We start from the raw sequence: 11,373 nt of genomic DNA, 5'->3' as shown, positions 1-11,373 counted from the left end.
AAGACATCAACACAACAGCAAAAGATTATAATGATTTTTATAATTCAACAGTTTACGAAAATAATTTAATTTGCCCAAACATCACAAAGATTAAAAAAATCATTCGCAGCCTTAAAAACAACAAAAACGAAAATGATAATAACAATATCAACAACAACAACAGCAACAACAACGCAAATAACATCAACAACAAAACTAACACCCTGGCAAACAGAGATGAGAGCATGAACAAGCGATGTAACATAGTCACGATGTTTCGACTGAAAACGGCAGACTGCATCAACCGAAACTTCCAGCACATCCCTAGAAATCTCGATGCAGATTTGGAAGTTCTGAAAATGTCGTGGAACAACGTGGCGACCTTGCAGGAGGAGGACTTCAGTAATTACCCCAACCTCTACGAGCTGGTTCTTTCCAACAACAGGGTTGGATACATCTATCCAAACACTTTCGACAATTTGAAACTCGTCAGAATAATTGATCTTGAATCTAACAATTTTTTTCAAATCAAAGAATATTTTTTCTCAAACTTATTATCTTTAAAAAGTTTGGTTTTAAAAAACAATCCCATTGAGACGATCGAGAAAGGCTCTTTTAGAAACCTTCTTAACCTCGAAGTTTTGAACTTGGAAAGATGTCAGCTGAAAATTTTTGACGGTTATCTCATGTCGGATTTGAAATCTCTACAAGAACTCAATCTCAACAACAACAACCTCACCACCCTACATGAAAACTCTCAACATTTCGTACCAAAAACAATTTCGGTCCTAAGGTTAGGTGGCAATCCGTGGAGATGTGACTGCGGGTTGAAATGGTTGAAACAGCTGCTCGACTTATCGTCGCTAAATTGGAACTTTTCGAAAAACTCGCCGACATGCAGCAGTCCAGAAATTTTGAAAGAAGTGGCCTGGGTGCAGCTGAAGCACCACCAGTTCACGTGCGCCGCTCGCATTCTTAACGCCAAATCGTCAGCTACCGTTCAAAAAGTGCGAATAGAAGACCACCGTTATCACCATCACCACTACCAACATCGTCACGATCATCAGGAAGAAGCTGAAAGTCAAGGGGTCATAACGTGTGTGGCCTACGGTAGCCCGCTGCCGACCATAACTTGGTACAGGGCCAGCATTAATAACAATAATAACAATAACACAAACAGTAGCAATAAAAATCATGATGAAGCTAATAATGATAATAAAGATTTTAATGATGATAATAACGATATCATAAAATGGGATATTTATAATGGAAATAATAAGTATATTACGGTCAATAAAATTCAACCGAATGATGAAGAAGAAGAGAAGGCTGAAGATGAAGAGTTTAAGAAAAGCAGCAATGATTTAAATGATACAAATTATAATATTCACAGCAAAAATTACAAACATTATAATAAGAATGATTGGGGAAATTATTTTAATAGCACAAACACTTTCTTGGACGCAAATAACCAGCATCAATTTGACATGAACAACTATTTCAGTTCGCATGATGACATCCTAAATTCTAAGTATCATAAATCATCTTCTACCTCCTCCTTCTCATTATCGTCCTCATCATCATTATCGTCACCGACAATAATAACCAGCCGACTTCAGATACAGCGCCTAACGCGGTCTGACGAGGGCGATTACAAGTGCGTGGCTGAGAACAGCGCAGGCCGCTCGGAGGTCACCTTCAAACTCATCCTCACCGAAACCAACACGGACACCACATCCGGAGGTTTGCACATCCCTGGCAGGGAAATTGTTGTTGGAGTGAGTTTCGGGCTAATTTTGTCGTTGGTGCTGCTGAGTGTTGTTGTGGTCTTCCTGGTCTGCAGGTGTCGCTACAAGGCCGGTCTCATGCTTATGAGCAGGTCGGATCAGAACGGCTTGGTCTGCAAGTTGGAGAAAGTGGTTGTGGATCCTACCTGCTCAATCGTCGAAACTGGCCGTTCTTGTAAAAGAAACAAATTGAAAAATTTGTTTTTTAATAAGCAGATGTCGTCCCAGGAACAGCAACCTAACTTGCAAATGCAACACAAAGGAAAGAAAACCAAACTTAAATTGCTGAATGAAGAGATGAAAGAAAATTATTATGTATTTGCTCCAACAGAAACGACTTTTTACAAACAATGCCAACAACAGCAACAACATCTGCCACAACACTACCAACAACAACCACAACAACATCAGCAATGTTCACAGCAACAATTACAGCATATATCATCTTCTTCCTTTTCGCTACCATCGATATCCAAGCAAGAACACAAACATCATCATCATCATCTTCACATGTCAGCTTCTTTCTTGTCCTCACCATGTTCATCAACGTCATCAGTGACGTCACCTATGACAAGTACAACCGTTCTGTGGAAACAACAACAACTGCAAACTAATCAAAACAATCAACAATTGCAGAAAGGTGAACCACCTGACATTGCAACAACATCAAAGTATTTTTCTTATCCAACACAACAACATCATCAAGAAAAAATACTTGAAACCTCCTCTGCAACTTCACAATCGTTGCCACGCGCATCTACAGTTCGGATAACTCTTGAACCGCCATCGTTCATGCCAGCAAGTAACCATCCAGCCTCAAAAACCATCTTGCCAACCACTGATGATTTTCAATTCAATTACGAAGAAAATTTGAACGCAGCCTATTTAGTAAGATTGCATCCTCAACAACAACATCAAAAACCTCCACAACTTCTACAACTTTATCATCAACAACAACAAAAACAACAACAAATAATAAAATGTGCACATCAATCTAACTACCATTTATTTAAACAACAATTGTGTAACCAACAGATTGAGCAACATCAACTACAACATCAACAACAACATGTTTATCAATTAAAAAATAATGTAAAACAAATTTGTTGTCAGGAAACATCACAACAACCGGTTCCTCAACACAGTCAAAACTTTCACAGTCATGACCAACAGAATCGACAACAACAGTTTTATCAACAACAACAACAGAGATGCAGTTTAAAAACTGAAAACTTCATCAACCACAACAACAACAACAGCAACAAATGTAAAACGATGTCATTAGAAAGGCAGAAAACTTTCAAAACATCAACGTTGACAAAAAATGTTGCAGCAACAACATCAACTACCACCACTACCACAACAGCTACAGCAAATATCACAACAGCTACCGCAGCTACTAGTAATAACGCCACTTGCACTAAAACAACTTCAGCAGTTCCTACAGCGTCAGCGTCAACAACATCGAGGTCAGCGTCAGCCTCAAAAAGCTCAAAACATCCAACATTCATACAGGCAACGTTTAAAAGATTATCAACTAAATTTTTGACAAACATAAAAAACGACCAATCAACACAACCAACTGCGTCAACATCAGCAACAACAACAACAACAACGTCTTCATCGTTGCCTTCTACAAACATCAATAACAACAAGCTAAAAGTTAACTTTGCATTGAGTCCAATCATTCAACAACCAACAACAACAACATCTTCTACAACAACATCGGCAACAACAACAACATATTTCAGTCCGACACAATGGTATAAAATGATGGAACCATCGAGAATGAAGAGGAACCCTAGATGTGCCTTTCAATGCGAAACGTCCCTCGAATTTCACGGCCAGACTCTAACCAGGCGAAGGTCTTTTGAGTTGGCGGTACATAGCTGTGGAAGTGGGGAAAACCCGCGGAGCAGCGTTGGTGATGATGACAACAACAATGGCGCTGATAATTATAATAACAATGGTGGTGATGGTGATGGTGGTGGTGCAGCTCTTATTAACGGCGGTGGTTGTGGTGGTCGTGGTGTGGACGCCGGTGGTACCACCAGTTTCAGCTTGCTGAATAGATTGCAGAGAAAATAAACCAGAGATAATATTTAAAGTTTTGAAACAATGTAAATATTAATATTATTAACGTAATAATAATAATAATAATAATAATTTTATGATGATGATGATGTTGGTGTTGTTGATGATGATGTTGTTGCTGTTGTTGTTGATGATGATGATGTTGTTGTTGCTGCTGATATTGTTGATGATGATGATGATGTTGGTGTTGTTGATGTTGTTGTTGATAATGATGATGTTTTCGTTGATGTTGTTGTCGATGTTGATGTTGTTGTTTTGTTTGTTGTATTTTATTTTCACGCATCAATGTTGAATGAACAACTAAACGACTGAACAATGAACAACTAAATGCTAATTATTTAACTGATTACGTGATGCATTGGTTGTTTCTCGTTGTTAGTATCATCATCACGATGAACATCATCATCATCACCATGAACATCATCTTCATCATCACCATGGACATCATCATCATCACCATGGACATCGTCATCATCATCATCACTATGAACATCATCATCATCATCACCATGGACATCATCATCATAACCATGAACATCATCATCATCATCATCACCATGGACATCGTCATCATCACAGATAGCACAACATAGCGGGCATATGCCGGGTTCATTAAAATGTATGCATCGTTAATCCATGCGTGTATATGCGCTTGTTTATTTGTTTGTATGTGTATGTTTGTTTGTATGTTTGTTTGTATGGTTGTTTGTATATTTGCATGTATGTGCGCATGCTTCTATGCGTGTTTTTCTACTCGTTCGTTTGTATGTTGCCGGTGGTGTTCATTGTATGCCTGGTTGTTTGTATAATGTGTATATGTTTTCGCAGTCTGTAATTTTGAACGTACGTTTGTACATTTTTTTGTAACATTTTACATATGATTGTCAGTTTGTTTATGATTTGTATTTTTTGTTTGTTTGTTTGTTTGTTTGTTCGTTCGTTTGTTTCATTTTATAGATGAATCAATTTATAGTTTCTTCTATAGTATGTTTAAGTTGCATATATCTGTACTTGTGTTGTTTTGTCCGCGAGTGCATGCGAGCTTTATGACTTTACACATTTGTTCTTTTGCATCGTCTTAATTTTACAAGGTGCTTTGTTATATGTTCGCTGTGTTATAAATTTGCTTGTATGTTTGTTTGTATGTTTGCTGGTATGTTTGTATGCTTTTATGTTGGCTTGAATGTCTGTTTGTATGTCTGTTTGCGTATTTGTTTGTTTTTGTGTTTGTTTTTCAAGTTAGTTTATTTGAGAGTCGCATCGTTTGTTTTATTATTTAAAAAATTTTATGTTAAGTTGCAGAATTTTATTTTGCGCTTCTCTGTCAATTTATGGGTTTTCAAAATTTCGTTGCTGCATCATATTTGTATGCATGTAAGCAATTTTATAGGTATTCATGTATAGCTATATATATAATATAAACATGCATAGTTTTCCGAAACGTCTCGACGAGTTAACGTCTTATTTTTTGTTGAAAATTTATGTAGTTTTTGGGGACTGTCGAGAGAAATTTGTAATGTTGTTCCGACAAAAGTTTTTTTTAAAATTTATTAGGGGTGGCTGATTTATAAAATATGGCAAAAATTGATAGCAATATGTGTCTCCATTCCAAAAAAGCTCTTTCTACAGTAAACGCCTGAGAACAATGTCGTTTTAAGGCCGTTTCAAGGCGATATTTTGGGTTTTGTTATTTTTTCAACAATCGTTTTATTTGGATGGTGATTTAATTTTGTTCCGACAGCTTGTTTGTTGTATATCGTCTTCCTAATAAAGACCCCAATTGGTTTATCGATTATATTGTTACCTTTCTCAATGGTAATCAGTCAAAGTCACATGGCAAACTCATTTATGTTGCAGGTTATTTTAGCACCAATTTATTGAATGACGATCATCGTAACATTTCTTTACAATTTTTAAACTCATTCAGTTCGATAAATTTTTTAGCATTAATTACCGAGCCAACTCGAATTACAAACTCCACCTCAACATTATTAGACAATAATTTCACTAATAATTTTTCTGATCATAAATCTGGAATTATTTATAGCGATATTTCTGATCACCTTCCGGTTTTGGCGTTTAGTTTTGACAAACGCCCACCAAATGCTGACAAACTTTGTTAATTTTGTGATTTTTCTCAACATAATTTAAATGCTCTAAAAAACACTTTCCAATTTCAATTGACAACCTGTTTTGGAAGATAAGGATGTTAACAATGCTTTTTCCACTTCTTTAAATAATTTTCAGAAACAAATTCTGGAACATTGTCCTTTAATTGAACTTAGGCTCAACTAAAAGCGTCCCTGCATAACAACAGTTAATTTAAAATCGGCTGAAATAAAAAATAAATTCTATTGTATTTATCTAAAAAAAAACATACTACAATTAATAAAGTAAATTAGACTACATATAAAAATTCGTTTATTTCAATAAAGCGTTTTGCTGGAAAAAAAATATGTTAAAAATAAGTTAGAAAAACTTACTTGGTGAATCATTAAACAAACAATAAATAAAAATAATTTAAATAAATTTCTTAAGATAATTAGATAATTGAAATTATTGATAAATTAACCGATGACAAGCTGAATTTTACCACCATTAAATTTCTCTTTACCTAATGTCACAATAGATGAAATAAAAAATGTTATATTAAACTTGAAAATTCCACTTCTCAGGCATTTTTATAATTAAACAAACCATGACATCAATTACTATTCCTCTTTCACATTGTATAAATCTTTTATTATCTAAAGGTGTTTTCTCGAAAAAATTGTTCCACAGAGTTGGCTATTTTAGACATGAATCAATATGTCATGGAAAATATTGATTCCAAGTTTTTTATTATAGGTGTTTTATAGGCATTGCTAAAGAATTCAATACAGTTCGTCATGATTTTATTGAATAAACTCCTCAGTGCAGGTGTGAGAGGAAATGTATGGTTTGAGAGCTATTTGTCTGGAAGAAACAATACGCATCGCTTGGTGAATGTAATTCATCCTTATTTTCAGTAGAATGCGGCGTCCCTCAGAAATCAATTTAGGGTCCTTTGTTATTTTTTTGATTATGGATTAATTTCTATCATCGATTTGATTAAAGTTCATATTAATTTTGGCAAAAGGCAAATCATTGCCTGATTTGGTTTTTCTGTTGAATTATGAATTTTTGAATGTTGTCAGCAAATGGTTTAAAAATAAATTTTTAAAGGACAAAGTGCATACCATTCGGCCCTAAGATTGTTACAAATCTCATTCATTTTGAAATTTACCAAAATTACTTTATTAGAATTTTAAAATTTTTTATAAATTGCCCTTTGATTTGATTTGCATATTACCTTTTTTTTAGAAAATCCAAAATTTTATTTATTTACAATCTTTATATTCTTAAAATTATGTTATTTTTTTAATAGAATGATTATTTTAAAAAAAATATCAATATTTTTTCAAAAATGTAATGCAATCTTCAGCAGTAATGCAGTAATTCAGAAACCAACACGACATATACCTGATTTTTATGTACCTAATTTTTGAACAGTTTTATATTCTCATTCTATTTTTATTTACGGTATGAAATTATTATCATCCTTACCTTCTGGCGTTAAAACTTCATTAACTTTAGTTAGTTTCAAAAAATGAATTATTAATTTAATAGATAACAATTTTTTTCTATATATATATATATATATAATATATACATATATATATGTATACATACATATATATATATATATATATATATATAGGAAAACCATATTTTATGTAGTATTGTATGAATTCTACCAAATTATTTGCATTAATCAATTAAAAGTTAACTTATATAAGATTTAAGAAAGTTTAAATTTATAAAATTTGATATTTAAAAATATATATATATATATTAGGGTGGGTCGAATTTTTTTATCTTTTCTGTACGTGAACAAAAAGTTGTCTTGGCATCAGTACAGTATGAAAATAATATTTAAAGATTTTTTATGAAACGTTTAGGGGTCCCAACTTTTGATTAAAGTCTTACCTTATTTGGTGTATTTTAACCATTTCCTTGGTACAATCTAAATACGTACCAACTATAAATCATTGAATAAAATGCATTGGCAAATGGCTTAGCACCTAACTACAAGTGTTAAAAAAGAAATGGAGTAAATTTTATAACGTTATTTGCATGTGACGTCACCAACATTAACAACAAACCATGTGCTGGATTTTTTAGAAACAAGCAAAATATCTAATATATTATTTTGTAATTTTATTTTCTTCTTTGCAATAATAGATCTATAGTAAAATTCAAGTAGGCTAATATAGATGTATACTACAGTAGGCTATAGTCTAGACTGTAGATAAATCACTTCATTTAACTGGAGGAGAACTTAGGTAGACCATTACAGTGGTTGGTATGCCTTCCACACTGTAACGAGCTGCCATTTAGAAGGTTTTTGGCAGGCGTGGATTTTGCTCGAACTACAGGACCTTCCACATCGACAGGTACAATTAGCTCAGCTCTAGAATATGATCCAAATGAATTGCCTGTCGTTAATTATTTGCCAATTACTGGTAAGGTGACTGATTGTGATGAAGCTGTCAAGAAGGATCTTAGCACAGACCAACTGTAGTTTTTGAAAGCATGTCTAGCAGTACAGCGTGGACGTCAGGCTTCTACAGATATTGATTTCCTCGAGAAGAGTTTACCTGGAAATATAAGTCATGCTCGATGGTTGACGAAAGCCAACAGGATTTTGCGTCTTTACATGTCTAGAGAAGTGGCATCTGAACCTCTCAGAAGAGTAACGCATTTCATTTTGAACTTTTACGGACCCTCTTGGTTCAAAATTAAATCAAATTCTTCTTGCCGAAATGGTGCTAACAACTTCTTTTACTTAGTTCAGTTGTTTCGGGAACTTGATGCCTTAGATCAGGCTGTGGTTCGTCCTGTTCTCAAAAATAACTGCTACTTTGCGCATGCTGAAAACATTCTTTTAGCTGCATTTAGTGATAGTGATATGGAAATTTGTCGTTTTTCAGTAGAACAAATAATAAGAGCAAGAGAGAAGCAGACTAATAGTAACATACCGGTTCGCGTCTTTGATAAGAAGGATATAACATTAAATCTGGCTGCGACATCGTTCATTAACATGATTGACTGGGACCAGAGAAATGTTACGTCTCCTCCGATGCTATCACACCTTTCAAATGATCAACTTACTTACACACATCCAATACTACTGCCCGATGTTCCATGTCATTCACAGGCAGTAGAGAGAACAATTAAAGACGTTAGCGCTGCCAGCTGTAAAGTTTATGGGAGAAAGTCCCGTCATGGCATGGTGTTACAGAGTAAGAAATCCAGATTAGAGATACCAATAATAGACAGCAAGAAAGATTTTATTAACAGTTAGGTTAAACAACTTTGTATAGTTGCTGTTTAACATTGATTCGTTACAGTTTACATTCTTTTTAGTTTGTAATACATTGCAATACATTACACTAACATTGAGTATTTATGTAGTCTTTCTAGTCAGAGTTGGGACCTGTAGACACTGTCCATAAAATAAAAAGTGAGGTTTTTTCAAACGAGTACATCAAAAAGCAACTTTTTAGACATGTACAAGATCTCCAACTTAATATTTTTTACATTTCGACTCACCTTAATATATATATATATATATATATAAACACTATTTATAATTATATGAATTAACTTATTTGTTTATTTGCAAGTATTTTTAAATTATTCTTTTTCGAATATGGAAGACCATCTGCATGTCAACCTGTCTATCATCATTAACGTGACGTCACAAAAATTCATTCCATAATTGGCATGTTGACAATCATAATTCAGCGTCATTCGTCATATTCAATATACTTCCCATTCCTCATTAAGTTATTTGGCGCAAAACATGCATATATGTGTATTTGTGTGAATTTAATGTGTATATTTGTATGTTTTAATGTGTTTATTTTTATGTATGTATTATGTATATTTTTGTAAATTTATTATATATAAATATTATTATGAATATTTGAATGTATAACATATAATATATATATACTAATATTTATTTATTTATATATATATTTCTGTGATGTATTTATTATGAATATAAATATAATATTTGACATCATCAACAACATTTTGTACAAGCAGCATGTAGTTTCTGCACATAACTATGTACATATATAAATTTATTTATTTATTCGTACATATATATATGTATATATATATATATGTATGTATACGTATCTTAGTAAAGTTTGTTCATGGTTCTTTTTGTAGACCTATTTTAATAAAGTCGATTGCGACAATAACGTTATTTGTAACTCTTCATAATTTTTTCGAGATCTATTTGTAGACCTATTTTAATAAAGTCGATTGCGACAATAACGTTATTTGTAACTCTTCATAATTTTTTCGAGATCTCTTATTATTGTTTTATTATTAAAGTTGAATAAATTTAGTAAATTTCCAAGGGTTTTCTTTAAATAGTTTAATTCGACGTTCCGACACAAACTTTAGCCAGGAATGAAATAAATATAAAAACGCGATGATAATTAAATAATATACATATATATAAATATAAATTTTTTTACAATATTCTATAAATTCTACCGAATGTTTGGCGTTAATATATTTGTAATCCCGGCGCTTAATCAACAATGAAAACAAAGAAGTAATAAAAACTAGCATTGTAAATAGTGACAAAGAAGAATATGATGCTATCGATGATGAAAAGGAAACCAACTAAGATGGACCAGCCAATAAAGAAATAAATATTTTCCTATATAAATCAACTTGCACTGATGATGATTCATTCGGAATCGAAATATGGCTTTATTTTATAAATTTATTTTGAATTTTAATAAACTAAACGTTCTCCAAAAAACTTTAGTGAGAAAAATCGAAAAACCGCAAACATATTAATGCCAAACATTTGATAGAATATTGTAAAAATTATAGTCTATTACTAACAAATATAAATAAATATACACACACACACACATATATATATATATATATATATATATATATTAAATTTGACAGATGCTCAAAGCATTTAATAATGAAAATTGCAACGAGTCATGCTATGTAGCATGTGTACCTCTTCAACTTCTTACAGTTAGTTCCTAAGACGTTTGGTCCATATTTATTTGAACCAATTGTCTTGACACCAGTTGAAATTTAACCATCTGAATAAGTTTAGGATCACCCATGTCTTTAAGAACCAATCGTCCAAATAAACTTGAGACCAATCGTACAATTATATATTGGACCGTTCAACTTTAAAAAATCAAGTCCAAGTGTCCAATCATAAAAGACATTTCAGACTTGAACTTAGTAGAGCATAGAATCTTTTTTTGCTATGTGCAATGTCGATACCAAAGCTGGCGAACTCACGATCCCCAATTGCAGAGCGATGTTCATGTCTACTTTCCTTGTCCATCACTATGCGTACATTCCAAGCATCAAGGTTCGAGGTATTTCTCTTAAGAATTTTTATATTTTTACTGCAGAGAAGGATGTTTAG

At 32.9% G+C, this 11,373-nt stretch overlaps 2 protein-coding genes across 2 annotated transcripts; both read left to right on the top strand.

Moving 5' to 3' along the window:
* Window positions 1–251: 251 nt before the first annotated feature.
* Window positions 252–950, top strand: HELRODRAFT_68977 (hypothetical protein; the record flags this gene model as incomplete). Its single annotated transcript, XM_009028990.1, has 1 exon — window positions 252–950. A coding segment is annotated over one exon (699 nt), but the record flags the coding sequence as incomplete, so codon positions are not given.
* A 7,648-nt stretch (window positions 951–8,598) lies between these two features.
* HELRODRAFT_164221 (hypothetical protein) lies at window positions 8,599–9,246 on the top strand (the record flags this gene model as incomplete). Its single annotated transcript, XM_009029216.1, has 1 exon — window positions 8,599–9,246. The coding sequence occupies one exon, from the start codon at window positions 8,599–8,601 to the stop codon at window positions 9,244–9,246; it is 648 nt and encodes a 215-aa protein (XP_009027464.1).
* Window positions 9,247–11,373: the final 2,127 nt, after the last annotated feature.

This window comes from Helobdella robusta (genome assembly GCF_000326865.2).
Source record: "Helobdella robusta unplaced genomic scaffold HELROscaffold_6, whole genome shotgun sequence".
Lineage (NCBI taxonomy): Eukaryota > Metazoa > Annelida > Clitellata > Rhynchobdellida > Glossiphoniidae > Helobdella > Helobdella robusta.
Note: the sequence above shows the minus strand (reverse complement) of the source record. Positions and strands in the feature narration are given on the sequence as shown.